Source organism: Bos indicus x Bos taurus, chromosome 15 (assembly GCF_003369695.1).
Source record: "Bos indicus x Bos taurus breed Angus x Brahman F1 hybrid chromosome 15, Bos_hybrid_MaternalHap_v2.0, whole genome shotgun sequence".
Classification (NCBI taxonomy): domain Eukaryota; kingdom Metazoa; phylum Chordata; class Mammalia; order Artiodactyla; family Bovidae; genus Bos; species Bos indicus x Bos taurus.
Genome location: NC_040090.1, coordinates 43,207,979 through 43,229,238, shown reverse-complemented (window position 1 = coordinate 43,229,238; position 21,260 = coordinate 43,207,979). Strand labels below are relative to the sequence as shown.

Sequence of the window (21,260 nt, the reverse complement as noted above, 5' to 3'; positions counted from 1 at the left end):
GGATCACAGCTGGTTGGGGTGCTGGCACGCCAAGGGACACTCTTCAGGACAGAAAAATGCATCCCAGAGACAAAGAGGACAGAAATCTGTGTTTTGAAGAATCTTTGTTTGAAGGAATTTTATTCAGGTTCTGAGAAGAAGTGAGTGTTCAGCAGAAAGGAATAATATGAATAAGCATTTACTCTAATAACAAAATAGTGTCAGCCACTGGAGTCCAGCCATGCCCCTCTGCTGTGAGGTACAGTTCTGTCCTCCCTAACATCAATCACAACAGCATGTACAGGGACTTACAGCTCACAGAAAGCTTAATCCCCCCAGGGATATTTCTGTGCAGGATCTCCACACGCATTGGGATGAGCCCGGGCCCACATGAATGACAACTGGGGTTACAAGACACAGTTTGTCCTGGAACTGCACAGACTTAAAAAAAATATATATATAGCTAGGGGCGTTAAAAACCTCTGAGGTGTTTGGTAGTGGAGATGGTACAGAACCTTATAAGAGATTCCTAAAAGGGTTGACTCCTTTGACAGTTGTGGGGTCTGGAGACATTCAGGAAGCCTGCTGACAGGGTGAAGTCAAGGAAGAAGTGGACGCCCACGGGGCCTGACAGAGGGCGAGACAGGATAGGCCATCCGGCCCACGCTTCCCTGGCCTCCCTGAGTCCCGGCAACCAGAAAAAGGGTTGAGAGCCGGCAGGTGGGATCCACGCGAGAAGCCCAGCGGTCGAGCGGTGGAGCGCTGAGCCGAGCTCCCTCCGGAAGCCTGGAGGTTTCTGCGCGAGAGCAAGTGGGATACCCCTAGAGGTGGAATCTGCCGGCCTAGGACTGGGATTGGTGGCGCGCCCTCTCCGGGAGCCTCGGCTCTGGGGCAGCCAGCGCGGGCACGGGTGGAGGCTCTGGAGCGTCCCTGGAGGGCGGGGGCCAGGGACGGCCAGCAGGTGGGGCCCCGGGCCGGACTCCGCCCCACGCACCCTCCTCGTTGGTCCGCGACCGCCCAGCCCCGGCCCCTCTTCCGAGCCCGAGCGCGATTGGTGGCGCCGCTTGTCGCTCGGAGGGGGCCGGGCCGCTGGGCTCCGCGGTTCTCCCTGCCGCTGCCGCCGCCGCCGTCCTTCCAGCAGCGCGGGCGGGTCGGACCGCCAAGGCAATCGGCGCCCGGCGATGGGAAGCGGCGCGGCCGCGGATCCAGGCTGTGGCAAAGTTTTCCAGACGCTAATATCAAGGCGCGCGGCTGCCGACCACCCGTGACTGCTCCGAGAAGGGCTCGGAGATTTTTAATTTGGAAAAATAATCCACCTCATTTCCTTTGTCAAGCTCTCTCTCAAAGGCGGCCAGCGGCGGGAGCTCCAAACTTGGGCACAGCGGCTCCACTGCCAGCGGTCCGGGCTTTGGAGACCGTCGGGACTCAGGTGCTCCGGCGCCCGGCTGCCGCGGGCGTCCGAGGGGGTGTGATCGCGGGGGAGTCCCGGGTGCGCAGAGACAAGGGGCCCCCGGGAGCTCTATATGGAGGAGAGAGCCCAGAATGGTGTGCACCAGGAAGACCAAAACTTTGGTGTCCACTTGCGTGATCCTGAGCGGCATGACCAACATCATATGTCTGCTCTACGTGGGCTGGGTCACCAACTACATCGCCAGCGTGTATGTGCGGGGGCAGGAGCCGGCGCCCGACAAGAAGCTGGAGGAAGACAAAGGGGACACCCTGAAGATTATTGAACGGCTGGATCACCTGGAGAATGTCATAAAGCAGCATATCCAAGGTACGGGTGCCCGGGGAAACTTGGGCAGCCCACGGGGCCGGGGAGTGCCCAGAGCCGTGCGCGGTGCGCCGAGGCTGGTGGGCATCTCTCGAGTGACTGCGGGGCTCTGAGGCCGCAGACGCTTGGCGGGGCTGCGTGTATGTTCTTGCCTGAGTACGGGACCCTCAGTGTCGGCGGCTGTGCGCGCTTCTCCAGGGCACACGTGTATGCGCGGGGCTCCACGCGCGGGTGTGTGCAGCTCGCTGGCGGTATGGGGGCGCGCTGCGCACGTGTCCCAGTGTGCGTGGGACTACCGGCTAGTTGCTCGAGGGCTCTCGGGGTCGCACACAGGTCCGGTTCAGAGTGTGGGTACGTGTGAATGTTGGTGTGTGTACAAGGGAGCGCTCAAAGGCAATCGAGCTCATTTGGCTACTGTTGGGCCTATGGGGAGAAGCGTGAGAGGCCCAAGTCGTTGCCATTTAGGACCTACAGGCTGCGGGACGAGCCAGAGCTGGGAAGACTGCACGGCCCTAGTCCCAGCCCGGCTGTGAGCGGCCCATAGGCAATTGGGTGTGCAGAGGTATCTGTGGCTAGGAGTGCTGTCTGAACCTTAGCGGTCTCCACCCACACCACAGCCCGCGGGTCCAAGACCCTCTCCAGGAGCAGGTGTTGGCGCGGTGAAGAAGCATGGGCTCCTGGAGCTCTGTCCACTGCGGTGGCGCCTCCGCCCAGGACTGGGAGAACCCGCCCTGGGCTGCCAGCGAAGGCCATTCCCTCCGGTAGCTCCACTCCCAGGCCCAGGGAGTGGCTGGGGCAGAGCAAACAGATTCGCGCGGGCTAGGTCTGGAGTCAGGCTGAGCCGGGAGATTGCGCTCCAGGCCAGGGCTGGGGTCAAGGGAAGGATGGGGTACCGAGCACTCTCCCCAGGCGACCCTGTCCGATGAGCTGTCAGAGGCAGCAGATAGAGAGCTCCGGCTGGGCACCACAGGTCAGAGTGTGCACACACATGCCCGTCTCTCACGTTCACATTTCTTTTTTCTTTGCTTCTGTTCGCCCTGTTTTCTACCAGGCTTGTCAGCTTTTTAAGGGCAGGACAGCGCCAGCAGAGCCTAGTTCACCTGTCAACCAGGCAGACTTTGGCACGTATCTGGTTGACTGTTTCTCTCCCAGGAGCACTCTCATTTGTTTACACATGGTTGTCAGAATCCAGCCTTGCATCTGCTGCCCCTGCCATGGTGGGGACAGCTGCTCTCTACATTTGGTTTGCTTCCCGGTATGTACAAAAGTTCCTTCCCAGGGGGGAGGTTCAGGTGAGTGCAGGAGAGGTATACATATCCATGGTGCTTCCTGACTGACTGATGACTTTAAAACAAGTTCATGGCTCTGACGCCTCTGCTTCGCAACTCTCCTTGGTACCTGCCACTGGGCTTGCATAGCAGACCAATTTATCTCTCTGATGTGCCTGTTGCTGTGTTTCTTACTTGTTCTTTTCCTTCCTGTGGGTCCAGATTGACAATTAGTCAGCAGTAGAAGTACAGTGTTTGCCCCAGGGTGATTCATAATGTTCCCAGAGGGATGCAGACCATACCTTACTTTGACATTTCTAGTTTGCCCACAGATTTTAAGAGATTTTCATTCACAGATTCTGTGTGTGTGTGTGTGTGTGTGTGTGTGTGTTCATGTTTCTGGAAAATGATCCTCTTGTGCTTTCCAGTCTGGTCAGGGAGGAGGTGAGCAAGATACTACATTGGGAAGCAGTGAGGAGATCTTGGGGTCATGGGCTCATCCCAGAGGGCACCTCTGTCATGTTGAATGTGGACCGTATCATGTGATTTATAAGACTCTACATGCAAATGAGCGCGGTGTGGAAGCTGAAAGGAGCCTTTGTGTTTTTGCTCCCAGGAAACCTTATAGCTATGCCTTGTTTGAAACTTTCAAATGTATACCTGAAAAAATTGAGAGGGGAAGAAAAAAAGAGGGTGCATTATCCTTAAAACGCATGGTGATCCAGCTCTCTTGTGTATGTGCAATGACTGTATTATGAGTCCTGTGGATATTCAGAAAAGGCCAGATTCTCAGCTGGAGAGGTAGAAGCCACAGTGCACAGTCGGGTGGGGAAGGGCCAGTGACTTAGCAAAGACTGGCCATGAGGCAGGGGGAGGCACAGGATGCTTGGCTGTTGTGCCATGATGGTGTTGCCAGAACTAGTGACAGCACCCCCAGTGATGCTGGAGCCGTCCTTCAGCAAGTAGTTGGGGGAATTTAAAGTAAAATTTGGCTTGCCTGGCGGCCCAGCTGGTAAAGAATCTGCCTGCAATGCAGGAGACCCAGGTTCAATCCCTGGGTCAGGAAGATCCCTTGGAGAAGGGAATGGCTACCCAGTCCAGTATTCTTGCCTGGAGAAGTCCATGGACAGAGGTGCTGGGTGGGCTAGGGATTTATCTTACTTATGTAAGGGGCCTATGGTGTTTGGGACTGGCCAAATGCCACTTTCTGAAGGCAGAGGGTGGGAAAGGAAAAGATCAGAGGCTTGTCCTTGATGATATGGGCCATTTACATGTATTCCACTGCCGAGTTTCCTCTAGTTAGTAGGGAGGGCCTTTTGAGCAAACCAGTTTACTCTGCTAAGCTCAGGGGGAATAGGGATAATAATAATAGTTAGTAGCTAAAAATTATATAGCACCAGCTGTGTGCCAGGCATTATTTAAGTACTTTATGTATGTTGACATTTAATTCTCCTCCCTCTATGAGGTAAGTATGTAAGCTCCGTTTTACGTATGGAGAGCTTATATAATTTGTCTAAGGTACAGAGATTTAAACCAAGCTCATGTTGCTTCAGGACCTGTGTTCTTAACCACATGCTGCTACTGCTAAGTCGCTTCAGTCATGTCTGACTCTGTGTGACCCCATAGATGGCAGCCTACCAGGCTCCCCCGTCCCTGAGATTCTCCAGGCAAGAACACTGGAGTGGGTTGCCATTTCCTTCTCCAATGCGTGAAACTGAAAAGTGAAAGTGAAGTTGCTCAGTCGTGTCCGACTCTTTGAGACCTCATGGACTGCAGCCCACCAGGCTCCTCCATCCATGGGATATTCCAGGCAAGAGTACTGGAGTGGGGTGCCATTGCCTTGCTATCTCTTAAGAGGGCCAGCGAGTCACAGGGGCAGCAGGGCTCTCCTAGAGTCCCTGGATGGTGGGAGTGGGTGTCGGAGTTGGAGACCTCAGAGGGTGGCCGAGGGATGATGGAGTCATAGCCTTTCCACTTGGAGACTCTTCCATAGTTAAACTCAGGAAGCTCTGGGTTTTGTTTCACACCAAAAGGCAGAGGTTACATTCACACAAGAAGTGTTTGTGGAACACCCAGGACAGTTCCTGGCACATTCTTCAGAGAGTGTGTGTTGGATGGCTGAGCACATGAATGAATGAGCACACAGTGCGGTGGCAAGGGCACTGGTTAGTCATTAGTAAAGCATTTCCATTCTCAAATGACTATGTTTTGCTTTGGAGCCTTGCACAGGCTCCTCTTTGCTTTGGAAGGAAAGTTGTCCTGGAAGCTGCAAATGTCACAAAATGTTCTACTGGATGTTCCATAGGACTTGCAATTAGAAGAGGCTTTGGAGCGTCACCCCGGAGCTACGTTCTAGTCATGACTGAAAAGTTTATTTTCCTCTTGGGGGTTGCAGTGATATTTCATTTTAATTTGTTTTCTGATTGAATGATTTAATTAGATGGTGTTTGGGAATCTCTTGGGAATGTAAATTGCAGTTTTGATCATTATTTTTTAACCAGATAGATGGTAAATGAGAGGGTGGATAACTCCGGATTTTAAAAATAGCATCCTGATGGGTTGGAAACACAAAGCAAGTGTTCGTACAGGTCTGGTCTTGGAGGGTGCCATTGCCTTCTCCGGTCTTGGAGGAGAAAGATGGAATTGCTGGAGGTGGTGCAGTGGGTTAAGTACAGAGTGTGAAGGACCCTGGAGTGTTGGAGAGCTTAGGAAATGGACATGTGGGTTCACGTCTTACTGTGGAAGTCGAGCAGAAACCCATACAGCCTTTCTTTTTTCTTGGTTAGCATCTTTCTTGAATATAAAAACGAGTGAGCCAACATTAAATAAAATATTTTAAAATGTATAAAATTCCTCTAATTCATTCTAATCTAACACAACTATTTTGTATTTTGACATTGCCTTCTAGCTTTGTCCATCTGGCTCCATATTTAAAAATGCAGGTGTAGTCGTGGTTTACATGTAATTTTATATTCTGCTTTTCTCAGTTTGCTTTTTGTTAGAAGCACTTTTTCAATATTTGGTACATAGTTTATTGATTTTGTTGTTGTTGTTCAGTTGCCCAGTGGTGTCTGACTCTTTGCGACCCCATGGACTGCAGCAAGCCAGGCCTCTCTGTCCCTCACCATCTCCTCAAGTTTGCCCAAGTTCATGTCCATTGCATGGGTGATGCCCTCTTCTTTTTCTGCCCTCAATCTTTCCCAGCATCAGGGACTTTTCCAATGAGTCAGCTGTTCGCATCAGATGACCAAAATACTGGAGTTTCAACTTCAGCATCAGTCCTTCCAACGAGTATTCAGAGTTGATTTCTCTTATTGATTTAGTCCTTATTTATTGGAGGCCTGGTATGTGCCAGGTGCCACACTGAGTGGTGACTTTGGGTACAGTGGTGAATCCAGACGCTCCTGGTCCCTGTTGCAGTGAACGCGTTTTTGAAGGATGATAGTATACCTCTTCGGAGAAGGCAATGGCACCCCACTCCAGTACTCTTGCTTGGAAAATCCCATGGACGGAGGAGCCTGGTGGGCTGCAGTCCATGGGATCGAGAAGAGTTGGACATGACTGAGCGACTTCATTTTCACTCTTCACTCTCATGCATTGGAGAAGGAAATGGCAGCCCACTCCAGTGTTCTTGCCTGGAGAATCCCAGGGGCGGGGGAGCCTGGTGGGCTGCCGTCTCTGGGGTCGCACAGAGTCAGACACGACTGAAGCGACTTAGCAGCGGCAGCAGCAGCAGTATACCTCTTCTTCAACACAGTTTGGGTTTGAGTTAGCTAGTTTACTGAAAACCTGATTAAAGAAGAAACTAAAACAAAATATCACATACATGCATTAAGTATTTTGTTTTACTGTGCATTCATTTCTCAGCTTTTTGATGGAAGGCCAAGGCTTTATCTTTGGTTTGGATCTGTTAAAGAAAACAGAACTAGAAATCTGACTTTGTAAACAGCTTCTTCATGGAATAAGCCACTCCCATAAAGTGCAGTTTACAAAGTCTGATTTCTAGTTCTGTTTTCTTTAGCATTCACTGAGAACTTGAAGGTACTTATGAAGCAGTGTAGTGGCCCACATTTTTATTTGGTCTTTTGCAGTGACTTTGTTCATGAGTAATTTGACTGCTATTTATGTGATTAGTTCTATAAAGTCTTTCCAAAGCTTTAAATTAATTTTCTTAGAAATAACTCTAAATTTTTAACGATGATCTTCCATTGGTTATATAACATGTAATTAAGTTATGCCGTTACAATGACAAGTACCAAGATTCTAAACACATTTGGAAACAAACCCAGTGTACTCTTGGTTGGCTTATAATGCCATTGTTAGCTGGAAATGTAAATGGGGTGAGGGGGAGAAATTGACACAGAGGGACAATCGCATCCTGGTTTGGTTTTGTTTTTCATGGAGAGAATGAAAACATGCTTAATCTGGAGAGGCAATTAACTGGAGAGTTCTTAAAGAGAGGGCTTCCCTGGTGGCTCAGCTGGTAAAGAATCCGCCTGTAATGTGGGACACTTGGGTTCAGTCCCTGGGTTGGGAAGATCCCCTGGAGAAGGGAACAGCTACCCACTCCAGTATTCTGGCCTGGAGAATTCCATGGACTGTGTAGTCCATGGGGTTGCAAAGAGTCGGACAGGACTGAATGACTCTCACTTTCACTTTCTTTCTTAAAGAGAACTTTTACTGTATTTTTAGTGACTGTATAATATTCCACCATCAGTATACCGTTATTGATTTAACCCCTTGCCTATTATTGAACATTTTCTTTTCTATTATAACTAATCAGAAATAAACATCTTTACCTCACTGTGTTCTTCTTTGGAATGACTTTAATGATGCATTTCCACAAATGGGATTATTACTGACTCAAAAAATATGAACAATATTTATGAAAGATTGTTTTTCAAAAGGAAAATCTTTCTATACAGCCAATGGCAATATAATATTGTACCTGCTTCTCAGAGCCTGGCCAGCCTTGGGTGTTACCCTTCAACTTTTTCTGGGCAAATGTAACCACCATCAAATGTTCTATTCTTTTGCTTTGTACTTTCTTGATTACTGTAGAACTTAGCATCTTCTCCCGAGCCCTGTGTTTGCTTTAACTTTGTATTGGTGTCCTTTGCTGGTTTTTCTCTTGGGATATCAGTGTTTGCGATTTGTGTATTTTATGTATGTGTTTTATTTCCATATATCATTAATTGATGAAATTTATATCATGCCTGTATTCTATTTTATACACATAATTTTTGCTTTGCACATATGCTTTAGGGCAGTGATTCTCAAACTCTGTCCCCAGGAGCCCCAAGCTTCTAGAAGGTTTGATCTGGGACTTAAGAAATAGAAGGGTCAAGTGAGGTCTCTTTGATCCCTCCTTTCCTCATTCTCTCCCCTCTATGCAACCAATGCTGTTTCTCTTTCATCTGTCTTATATTTGGTTTTCTGTAAGATATTTCATTTTTTTTAAAGGACTCTGCTTTCTTTTTAAAAAGGGGTTGGAAATCACTATTTTGGAAGAAAAGGAAACATCAGACTTAGATTTCTTTGAGGGATGATGATAGCGTAAAGAATTTAAGAGAGTAAACAAATCTAAAATGAAATTGAATTCCTGGGTGGTATACTTGTAACATCTATTTACCCTTCTGAATACCATGATTAATAATGTATTACATTATATGACTAATTTCTAAATCCATTATCTTACTTCACTGAGTCAAGATCATCTGAACAATGGGAGAAATGGATTATTAAGTGCTTTTGTTTCCTAAAATTTTATTAGGCATATTATGTGCATATTAATGTACCGGTAACAGTAATCAATTCAGTAACAGTAGGTTGGTCACCAAGACTACAAACACAGATATGGTTCCTAAAAATACGAAAATATCCAAGGCCCAGTTGTTGGGAGGGTTTTTTTTTTTGTCCCCTTATAGCTTCTGGATGTTACTGAGAATTGGCTAATGTCCTTCTCATCTCATCCCTGACTTGGCAGGGTTGTAAAGAAGATATCATTTTGATGTTTGCAAAATGCTTGAAGATTACTTGAGGAAAGGGTGTCATTTAAAGAGTAAACTTATTTGTCCTTCGGAATGAACTGTGGCATGTGAAATTATAATAGTAACAGAGATTGATATTTTGAGAGAGTCCAATAGCAGAATGTAGAAGTTGAGCCCAATTATCTTTATGAATAGCCCAGGACCGTATCTCCATGGAATAGAAAAACCTTGCCAAAGAATACGACTTTTTTTTACCATGGCCAAAGAATTTTCATTTTTATCCAGAAGTGTGTAGGCTGTAAAATAAATGAATTCCACATTCTTTCCCACTCACTTGACATAAATTGTTATTTGCCCTTGATAAGTAGGTTGATGTAGAGCCTCAAGGAGAATTCAGAATGAAATGTTGGAGAGCCACAGTTTGTTTTTCTGGTTTGTGAGGGCCTTGAAGGTCAGCTTCAGTTATTCGGATTTAGGTGGTCTGTGTTTTTTTAAAGCTGTTTGTGGGATCCAGAGCCAGTGCAGGGTTGCTGGAACATCTTCACTAGTGTCCTACAGGATTTCTGATGTCCCTTAACTTGGAAGTTGAACGGGCTACTGCTTTGATGTAGAGCTTGGGAGTCTCTTTAGGATTGTTGCCACTTTTCGTTGCTTGTGTTCTATTCTGGAGACTAGGACAGATAGGGTGCCTTGTGAGAGGCATATTGGAGGGCAGCCCAGATTGAGCTGATATTACACAGAAGGTCCTTTGTGGAAACACCAAACTGAGTATGAGTGATGAATGTAGCCAGAAGGCACCAAGGTGGGATTTGGGGAGAGAGAGAGATGCTGGAAGGGCAGTCCATCACTGTGGCATGGGTACTTTGGTCGAGAGCAAGGGCCAGAGAGGTTTAGGTCCACTGGTTGATGGTCTCGATTCTGTAAATGGTAGATTGCACTTTTATGCTGACCTTGAAGGTCTCCCTAGGGCTGGAGTGCCTTGAATTTGCAAAGACTTGATAATTCCATTGTGCCTACAGTTGTTAACTTACCAAATTTCACTTTGCCTTCAGGGTCAGAGTGAGTGCCATTCCACAGGGCAACGCTTGAGCACAGGCGTTCTCCATGCTCCCCGCTCTTCACACACATGCCTTCGCATGCAGAGCACACACCCCAGGGCAGGGCCAGGACCACGCATGTCCCAACATGTTGCATTCATTCTCACTCCATCCCTTTCTCTCCCACACGAGAAAGCATATTAATATGCAAGAGAATGTGATAACCTTGAAATGGCTTCAATTCATAGTTAATCATTCATATGCTTTGGTACTTAAATTATTGTTAATAACACATTACTGCAAACAGTTCCAATTTACAATATGTTGTGACAATGACTGGAAACAGCTGCTGTTCTGGAATCTTCGGTGTGAGTCTTTGTACTCTATGGACCCAGCTGAATGCGGCCCACTGGAGCTTTAAGCAAGAGGATTCCTGATAGTGTGAACACTAATGCTTTGGTAGTTTTTTCTGGCTACACAATTATAGATTAAAATATGTTGCTAGGACAGATCATCCCAGTCAGTAGGTATGTATTTCTGAGATGTAGTTCTCTTTCACTGCCCAACATTCAATTTTAGTTTTGTGAAGGTTTGCTTTTGGGAGATGAAGCTGCCCTTCGTGATGCCAGTGGAAAGCCTTCATGTCCAACTCTAATGAGAGTGACAGACTTCCTTTATGATGGTATTGCTGAAATGGTACTGGGGCTGCCAGACACACTTTGTTCCGCTGCGTTTGTTACCACTGTCCTCTCTGAGCTCACATAAACAGTGTTTGGAGAGATCCAGAGAAGTGACATTAGCACTCATCTCCTCGGGACACATAAGAGCAATGGAAAATGATGCCTGAAGAGCAGGCTAAGGCCAGCTCTTCGGCATGATTGGGTTCATTCCACCCATGTCCAGAGTTTAAGATTCAGGGTAGAGCACCTATTTGAGATGGTTAGGTGCTGCATCTATACTTAATTTTGTATTATTATTTTGTAAAATTTTTATTTACTTATTTATTTTTGGATGTTCTGGGTCTTTGTTGCTGTACATGGAATCTCTCTAGTTGCAGCAAGCAGGGGCTTCTCTTGTTGCGGAGCATGGGCTCTAGATAGGTGGGCTCAGTAGGATCAGGATGTGCACCACCTCCTCTTGTGGTACACAGTCTTAGTTGCTCGGAGGATCTTTCTGGACCAGGGATCAAACCTGTGTCCCCTGAATTGGCAGGTGGATTCTTAACCACTGGACCCATAGGGATGTTGCATCTTAAGTTCTGGTGCCTGATTTGGCTTCAGTGGTCTGACTTGCTTATCCATCTCTGTCCTATGGGGGCTTAGAGTTAAAAAGGCCACTGAGATCCTGCAGGAGAGGGAAGGCAGTTCAGCGACCAGGGCAAGATTTGAAACTTGGGCTAATAAGTGTCATGTTAGTGGTATATTAGGACTTAAGAGTACAAGATTGCTTGGGACAATGAATTTAAGAGTTAGAAAGCTAGGGAGAGATTTGAAGCTACAGAAATGCCAAATGAGAATGAAAGTTAAGGAGAGATTTGAAGTTACAGAAATGCCAAATGATAATCTTAGCCAAACCCTTGATTTATTTTAAGAGCAACAGGCATATAAAGAATTGAAGCTGGATGATATCAAAGGGAACAGAGGACGAGAACTACTCCTATGGGTCAGAGACTGGGCTGGTGCTGTCCATGCATGATCGCCTTTTAGCGTCACTGCATGGTGAGGGAGAGTTTGAGAGGCGAGAACATTGAGGCATAGAGACTTAGAGAGTTTGCCCAAGGTCACAGAGCTGCTAGGTGGTGGAGCCAGAAAGGGAAACTGTCTCCAGCATCTGTGCTCTCTCCAGAAGAGAACAGAAGATGACAGTCTCACAGAGGAGGGACTGGAAGATCATTTTATCAAAGATGGTTTTCAAATGTAAGCTTAGAGGCCTTAGGTCTAGCAGGAGACTGATGAAAAAGGGATCCAGGCAGGCGGCTTGCTTTATCCTCGTATAATTAAGGAACCTCGGAGTCGGGGTACTAGCATGGGAGACTCCAGAAAGCCCTTTCTCTGGAATCACTGTGAGCCCCCCAGGAACTTGGCCTCATAGGAAAAGCGGCGTGTGCTGGCTGCAGGCTGGACCTCATTCAGATTTCACATGTGACTTTCAAACTCCTATAATGCTTTCCTGTGCACTGGCGCAGCCAAGTGGCTCCTGGGGTGACCAACTAGCCCTGCTTGACTTCCCCTCTTTTTTAAAAAGTTTATTTATTTATCAGCCACACTGCATGGCATGCAGGATCTTAGTTCCCTGACCAGGGATCGAACCTGCACCGCCTGCAGTGGAAGTGTGAAATCTTAACCACTGGATTGCCTGGGAAGCCCAAGGACTTTCCCTTTTTTAAAACTGAAATTCCTGTGTCCACGGAGGACCCTCAAACTTGGGAAAACCTGGAGAGTTGGTCATCCTCAGCTTCTCAAGCTGGTAAATTCTTTTCTTTTTTTTTCTTTTCAATGGTAACTCCTAGCATCATGGTAAAAATAGCTCTTCTGATTGCACCACGTCTGTGTCTTCTGCTCTCTGATCTTGAACGTTGACTTTGTCCAAGAGTGGTAGAAGGGATGGTGAGGGTCTGGCAGCCCCTGCCCCATTTGCTCTGCCCCCACAAGCTGCCTCCTCTCTTCTTTGTTATTCATTCTGCCTTAATACTCCCTGTTTTTTTTTTTTTTTTCAGCTGTCTGAGCCTCTCAGGATTTGGAAAGGAAAAAACAATTGCTGTAAAGGAAAGCTCTAATAAAGTGGTTTGGGCACAAAACATCAGCAGCTGTTTATTTGCCCAAAACAGTAGGAGTCCGTATTAATAACCTTGTGAGTTATATGCTGGGAAGTTAAAAGTAAGCAAAAATCTTACTTGAGACCCACAGATGTGACTTTATTCCTTTATTGAACTAATCTCTCTTCCTGTTTATGCTGGTGACATTTTCTATTATCCATGTGGAGGATCCTTTTTGATCTTCTGTTTCAGATTTATTTAGCTCTGCCTGGGTAGGGTCCCAGAGCAGAGAGGTTTTCTGGTTTCTCTTTATTGCAGTTATGATCTTTGGTGTTTATGTGGTTCCTGCCTCAAAGGATCTTGATGAGTGGGACAGGCTTTTTGTAATTAATCATCATCATATTTTTCTGAAGGGAGAGAAGGAGCCACCAAGTAATGGGAGGGGTGTTGGTAAGGCTGTAGACGTGCCTCACAGTTGGAGAAGCAGTCTTTTAACATTTCTAAATCTCACTTTAATAATAAACTGATCCTCTGATTTACTTTGCTTTTTAAAAAGAGTATATGGGAGGAAAGTATAACAGGCAAGAATTATGACGTATACTCTCCAAGACTATAATTGGGCCAGACTTTTAAAAAATTTTATTAGAACCTGAGGGCCCTCCCCAGTGGCTCAGTGGCAAAAACCAAAACCAAAACAACCCACCTACAATGCAGGAACCATAGGAGACGCAGGTTTGATCCCTGGGTTGGGAAGATCCCTGGAGGAGGCATGGCAACCCACTCCAGTATTCTTGCCTGGAGAATCCCCATGGACAGAAGAGACTGGTAGGCTACAGTCCATAGGGTTGCGAAAAGTAGGACACTACTGAAGCAACTTAGCATGCATGCATGAGGATTTATATTAGAAGGAGAATCCAAAGGAAAATAATGGAAGAAAATTTTATCAATGATTCAAAAATTAAAATAGAAGAACAAAGGAGAGGAGGGGTTGTAGAAATAGCTCTGAACTTGTCTAGAGAAGAAACTGGACGAGGAAGAGAATCAATATCTGTTGAGCACCTGTTATATGCTAAACGCTTTACATGTGAAAACTCATTTTAACTTTGTAAGTAACCCTGTGGGATTATGTTGTTACCCCCATTTTACAGATGAGGAAATCCAGTCTCAGTGACTGTAGTTAACTTGTCTAAGGCGATGCAGTTAGTAAGTTACCTCTCTCCAGCTCCTTAGTATGGAGCTAGGCACCCTCTTGTTTTTCTGCTCCAGTGATGCTAAGCAAGAGAAAATAGGATCACCCCTTTCTCTCAGTAGGAAGGTTGCAGGTGATACTAGAAGGATTCATGAGAGGAGCATGACCCTGAGGTAGGTCACCAAGCGACTGTTTTCTTAGTGCCCTTCCCTGGAGGTACAGGAGGTGGCCTGTGCCAGGGGTTGTCAGGCTGGAGTGCTGTGGAAGGCTAAGAGACTGAAGGCCTGGCTCTTCACACCCAGCAGTATCTCTGTTTCTAGGAGAAGACTTCAGTTCAGTTCAGTCGCTCAGTCATGTCCGACTCTTTGCGACCCCATGAACCACAGCACTCCAGGCCTCCCTGTTCATAACCAGCTCCTGAAGTCCACCCAAACCCATGTTCAGTGAGTCAGTGATGCCATCCAACCATCTCATCCTCTGTCGTCCCCTTCTCCTCCTGCCCTCAATCTTTCCCAGCATCAGGGTCTTTTCAAATGAGTCAGCTCTTTGCATCAGGTGGCCAAAGTATTGGAGTTTCAGCTTCAGCATCAGTCCTTCCAATGAACACCCAGGACTGATCTCCTTTAGGATGGACTGGTTGGATCTCCTTGCAGTCCAAGGGACTCTCAAGAGTCTTCTCCAACACCACAGTTCAAAAGCATCAATTCTTTGGCGCTCAGCTTTATTTAAAGTCCAACTCTCACATCCATACATGACCACTGGAAAAACCATAGCCTTGACTAGATGGACCTTTGTTGGCAAAGTAATGTCTCTGCTTTTCAATATGCTGTCTAGGTTGGTCATAACTTTCCTTCCAAGGAGTGTCTTTTAATTTCATGGCTGCAGTCACCATCTGCAGTGATTTTGGAGCCCAGAAAAATAAAATCAGCCACTGTTTCCACTGTTTCCCCATCTATTTCCCATGAAGTGATGGGACCGGATTCCATGATCATAGTTTTCTGAATGTTGAGCTTTAAGCCAACTTTTTCACTCTCCTCTTTCACTTTCATCAAGAGACTCTTTAGTTCTTCTTCACTTTCTGCCATAAGGGTGGTGTCATCTGCATATCTGAGGTTATTGACAATTTCTCCCAGCAATCTTGATTCCAGCTTGTACTTCCTTCAGCCCAGCATTTCTCATGATGTACTCTGCATATAAGTTAAATCAGCAGGGTGACAATATACAGCCTTGACGTACTCCTTTTCCTATTTGGAACCAGTCTGTTGATCCAAGTCCAGTTCTCATTGTTGCTTCCTGACCTGCATACAGGTTTCTCAAGAGGCTGGTCAGGTGGTCTGGTATTCCCATCTCTTTCAGAATTTTCCACAGTTTATTGTGATCCACACAGTCAAAGGCTTTGGCATAGTCAATAAAGCAGAAATAGATGTTTTTCTGGAACTCTCTTGCTTTTTCCATGATCCAGCGGTTGTTGGCAATTTGATCTCTGGTTCCTCTGCCTTTTCTAAAACCAGCTTGAACATCTGGAAGTTCGTGGTTCACGTATTGCTGAAGCCTGGCTTGGAGAATTTTGAGCATTACTTTACTAGCGTGTGAGATGAGTGCAATTGTGTGGTAGTTTGAGCATTCTTTGGCGTTGCCTTTCTTTGGGATTGGAATGAAAACTGACCTTTTGCAGTCCTGTGGCCACTGCTGAGTTTTCCAAATTTGCTGACATATTGAGTGCAGCACTTTCACAGCATCATCTTTCAGAGTTTGAAATAGCTCAACTGGAATTCCATCACTTCCACTAGCTTTGTTTGTAGTGATGCTTCCTAAGGCCTACTTGACTTCATGACTTAAGTGTGAACAAAACCATCTCCTCTGCTCATTCAGAGCAAAGCTTCACTGAAGTGTCTTCCAGGATCAGGGGATGGCGTCAAGTTGGGGGCCGTGAAGTGGAGCGTTGCATACAGAGGAAACTGCAGACATGTCCAGGTTTGTCCATAATTCCCATTTAATCAAGAAAGCAACATATCTGGGCTCAGGTGTATAGAATGTGGGCCCTAGTTCTGTGGGCAGGTGTTGGAGAGGGGCCCCAGATCTAGCACTAAGGCTTGGGGTGGAGGCTTGGGATGGTTGGAAGAAACTACTTCCAAGTTCCTGTTCCCCTCTCCTATGACTCAGAGTTTGACAGTGACCTGGGAGGTACTCCTACCTTCTGTTGGTCACGTGCTCAGATTCTTTCCTTTCTTCATCCAAATAGCTTTTATTAAGCACCTAGTAAGTGGTGGAGGTATGTCAGTGGGATGAAGACAGACGTATGAAGGGTTTGCAATGAAGTGAGATAGTCAGGTGCCTTCTGATAAAGAGAAGCTTGAAGAAAATTAGGTGTGAGGTCTGTCTGGGGTAACAGTTCCAGGTGGAGGAAACAACAGGTGTGCAAAGTCCGAGGTAGGAGTGGACCTGGTGTCTGTGGATTTGAGAACAGTGTGGCCAGGGCAGAGCGACTGTGGGAGAAAGGGGTAGGGGCTGAGGTCAGAGAGGGCCAGTCGGGGAGCAGGTTGTACTGGCCTTGGAGGACACTGTGGAAGAAATGTCCTGGGAGAAAGGGGGAGCCCTGGGAAGGGGTCGCAGAGGAGCCCAGCTTTTAAAGGCACCAATCCAGGCTTTTCTGTGGCTGCTTCTGAACACGCCTTATGGGCTTGACTCTGTGCCAGGCATGTCAGAAAATGATAAAATATGTAGGACACAGTCCTTTGCTTTGAAAATCTCATCGTCAGGCTAGGAAGACAACCCAAGAAACAGGTGATGATCTTTTGCAAACTAACAAAGGTAGTCAGGGTTAATACTGAATTCTCGAAGAGTGTGCTGGTAGAGCAGAATGGGGAGGAGCTGGGATTTAATGACACACCTTTGGAGAATGAGGAGGATTTAGAGGAGTGGAATAGAGAAGTTTAGGAGAGGGCAAGTTCAGGCATTAAGTAAAACCAACAGTTACCTGGAAGAGGGAAACCGGAGTCTTGTGAATTGTGGCAAAGTATGTGCAGGCAGACAGTGGCTGGAATCAGCGTGGCCCTTTACAGACTGGGTGACCTTGGGCAAGGCTCTTCACTTCCCTGTGCCTCAGTTTCCCCAGCTATGGAAATGAGGATGACTGCTCCTTAAACCCTGTAGGATTGTTGTGCTGATTAAGAGTTGAAATTAATTGAGGTGCTGATTAAATGCAGGACTGGACAGCACCCCACCCTGCCTATCACTTGGTGGGCATGTGGTGGGGAGCACGTTCTTTCCTTCAGTCTTCCATTTTCCCTCTTCCTTTCGTTCCCACCACCTTTTCCTCTTGGAGCTGGCATAGAAAATACGGTCAGGGATACATTTTCTGGTTGTAACACCCAGACTATCAACCTTGATCCCTGTTACAGTGCAGCTGACAGGATGAGTGTGTTAGGACTTCCCCAGTTAAGGCCAGCCTGGGATGGTTCAGCTTTTGAACTGTGGTGTTGGAGAAGACTCTTGAGAGTCCCTTGGACTGCAAGGAGATCCAACCAGTCCATCCTAAAGGAGATCAGTCCTGGGTGTTCATTGGAAGGACTGATGCTGAAGCTGAAACTCCAATACTTTGGCCACCTGATGCAAAGAGCTGACTCATTTGAAAAGACCCTGATGCTGGGAAAGATTGAGGGCAGGAGGAGAAGGGGACGACAGAGGATGAGATGGTTGGATGGCATCACTGACTCAATGGACATGGGTTTGGGTGGACTCCAGGAGTTGGTGATGGACAGGGAGGCCTGGAGTGCTGCAATTCATGGGGTCGCAAAGAGTCGGACACAACTGAGCGACTAACTGAACTGAACTGAGATGGTTCAGAAGTGAGGTTAGAGGGGAGCCCAGCCTCACACTGTGACATTTGGACACCTGGAGTGTTTCAGTTTGATTTGACTGTTGCCTGGTAATCTTTAAGCCCGCAGGCCTGGGACCTACCCTCATTTGTAGAGAAATATTTGTTTTGTAAAATAAAGCCCACTTGGCATCACAGTGGTCCGGGGACAATGTTAGGAATGCACTGTTTGTAGAAACCTGGTGGGAGAGTTATGCAAGGTATCCTGTTACCTGGTCCAGAATCTCTTTTCCTCAAATCCCTGGTAGTGGAAGAGCCTCCTGGAGGAGAGAAGTGTTTTCTTCCATCTCAACCCACCTCCCAACAGAATTGGAGCTGCAACAGCCTGTCTTCCTGCTGGGGGGAATTTGATTTAACACAAAGCAACGTGACTTATAATTTCAATTGCAGGCAGGAAGGTATGATTTAAGACAATTGTCAGGAAGATTCAATTTAATCTTTTCTTTCTTTCTTCTCTACAAAATGTGCATTTTGTTGCATGATCTAATTTTAATATACATTCTTTACAACTCAAAGATAGATGTAGTTTCATATTGAGAAGGTGCATTCTACATTTTTTTTAAAAAAGTACTTATCTATTTAAAGTCCTTTTTGAAAGAGATCCCTTACTAGTGACAGAAAACAGAGGGATGGTTTTGCTTTTTTACTAGAGAGAATTGAAGTAAATCATTATGAAACTTCCTGGACAATAAACCATTTCTTGATTAGTGGGAATTTTTTTTGATCACTTAAGAGTAGGGGATAAGAATTGCCTTAACAAAACAATTAAAATATTTCTTTTATGTACCTAAAACTATACAATTGTGAATGTTTTTCAACAACAGCTAGTTGCTTGTTTTCTTTTTTTTTTTTATTTCAGCAAACAGCATATGTATTTTTTGGTTTGTAATTACTTTAGAAGTACAGAAATTATGCATTGATTTTTATAAATCAAAAATTAAATCTTATTTCACTCTGGTCACTATTAGAAACAAAGTATTGTGTGATGCAGCTCTGTGTAGCCCCTTCCCTCTTTCTTCACCTATTAAACAAAAAAGTTGAGCTGTCCAACTTTGGCAGTTCCCAAGTCATGTCAACTGTGAAGGCTGTTGTCTGAAGGCTCTTTATTGAGATTCAGAGTATGCTAGAACCAGAAGGTACAAGAGGACCCTCACCCTCAAACTTTGTGCTGAGGGATGCACGACCCAGAGCAACTTGGTGACTGCCCTGAGGATCCTCCCCTTGGTGCCAGAGATTCTGGGATGGGGGTGGAGAGGTCCTGAGTCAGTTCTAGAAAATTCCCCTCTATATCCTGTTACTCCCTTCAACATGAGAAGAAACTTCCGCAGTGAGAAGTAACCCTTTGTTGTGTATTCTCAGATGAAGTCGGGTGCTCCAGGGACAGAGGATGGGCAGACTTCTTTCTATGAGGTGAGGCTGGAGGGGCCCTGTCTGGGTCCTTGGGGCCTGCACCCCAGCACCTGGGATCCTGTCCAGGACTGGGGACACAGCACTCGGAGCAGAACCTGTGTTCAGGTCCCGCAGCACATGGCAGCTCCTGGTGGTGCAGTCTTTATATCAGGAGCAGGCCTTTCAAACCTGCACAGTGGTGCAGATGGAGAAGGGGCAGAGATTTTGCGCCAAGGACAGGAAAAGAGAAAAAAATCAACAATTATCAGGCACTGACTAGTTGTTTGGTTGGTACTGTTAATCTTTGTACTATTAGGATTTCATCCTTAAAATCATATCCTAGCCCCATTTTACAGGTGAGAAAGTTGTACTATACACTGACTGTTCATCTGCTTTCCCATTAGACTGTAAGTTCCCTAAGAGTGGAGACAGAGTCCTATTTTTTTCCATTTTTCTGTGTTTCACTGGAAACTACATGCCAGTAGGGCGTATGCTGCTGCTAAGTCACTTCAGTCGTGTCTGACTCTGTGCGACCCCATAGATGGCAGTCCACCAGGCTCCGCTGTCCCTGGGATTCTCCAGGCAAGAACACTGGAGCGGGTTGCCATTTCCTTCTCCAATGCATGAAAGTGAAAACTGAAAGTGAAGTCACTCAGTCGTGTCCGACTCTTAGCTACCCCATGGACTGCAGCCTACCAGGCTCCTCCATCCATGGGATTTTCCAGGCAAGAGTACTGGAGTGGGGTGCCATTGCCTTCTATAGTTGGGTTAATTAGGAATTTGTTGAGTGACTAAATGAATAAATAAGCAGACCTGCCTAAACCCACTTAGTAAGAGGATTCACACCCAGGTCTCTGGCTTCAGAGTCATCTGGAAGGGAAGCCAGGGGCCCAAAGAGCTGATTCTTGTCCCTCCAGGCTTGGGGGTGGCTTCTGTGAGGATGTCTCACGCTGTGCCCGCCTTCTTGATCAGCGACAGGAAGACATGCAGTCCTGGGGCCTCTCTCATGGCCTCTCTTGGCTTACACTGCTGTTTCAAGGTTTAATTAAAGGGACGCCATGGCTCTATGTGTGTGTGTGTGTGTGTGTGTGTGTGTGTGTAAAATGTGCTTTCCTCCACGGAGATCTCCCAGGAACCAGCTTGTGAGAAAAGCCTGGAGCCTTCAAGGGACCCACGATGTCTTTATTGTAATGAAGCTGTCACTTGTGGCCACTTTCAAAAGAAAGCAATCCCGTGGGTACCAAAGAGGAAGAGTAAACCGCACCAAAAGCGGAGAATGACTCCAGAAAAGATGCAGCTGAACAGGATGTCTATGTTTCAGGAGGAGAGATGAGGTTGAGATCATTTAAATGGATACCTGGTGAGTCAATTGGAAGGAGAAAGTATAGCTTAATTTCCAAGAAAGAATAAAGAACTCCTCCGGGCCCCGGAGCTAAGAGAAAGTTAGCTTTTGGCTTCTGGCTGGACTCGGTCTCCTCTCTGCCCTGAGGCCTCTGTGAGAGCCACACCCTTTCAGGGTGTCTCGGGTGGTGGTGGTGAATTGCGATCTGACCTTTCACACTCAGAAGGCTCATGGACTGTGAGAGGAGGAAGGACTCTCAGAGAATGACTCCCGAGTCAGGAGAGGGAGAGGGTTTCCCTTCCTGCTCTGTTGAAATTCCTTGGGCATCACAGGCAGGAGCTGGTGCAAAAAGCAGGGCTGGGCAGCCCAGACCTCCTGGGCCCCCGGGTGCCACCTGGGAAATCACCCACCCATGGGTGCAGGTCTTCAGAGTGGCCCAGCACAGCTTCTCCCATCCTCCCCAGTTGGTACAGCCATGACATGGTCACAGGAAGAAGTTTCTTCTCAGACTCTGCCCACCAGGACAGAGCAGCCCATTGGCAGGAGCTAAGGATTACTACAATTTTTCTTTTCCTATTATTCCCTGATATTTTCAATTTGAGAAGAGTCATTTAAGCAGTAGGGTGGAAGAGGGCATAGTAGACATAGGGGAAAAATTGA

General features: G+C 46.6%; 1 protein-coding gene across 1 annotated transcript in view; it reads left to right on the top strand.

Annotated features, from left to right (window-relative positions):
- Positions 1-1,029: 1,029 nt before the first annotated feature.
- The window catches only part of GALNT18 (polypeptide N-acetylgalactosaminyltransferase 18), a 353,171-nt gene continuing 332,940 nt past the window's right edge, over positions 1,030-21,260 (top strand). Inside the window, exon 1 of the mRNA XM_027563283.1 lies at positions 1,030-1,756. Within this exon, the coding sequence (XP_027419084.1) occupies positions 1,522-1,756 (235 nt within the window). The 5' untranslated portion in view covers positions 1,030-1,521. The remainder of the gene's footprint in view (positions 1,757-21,260) is intronic.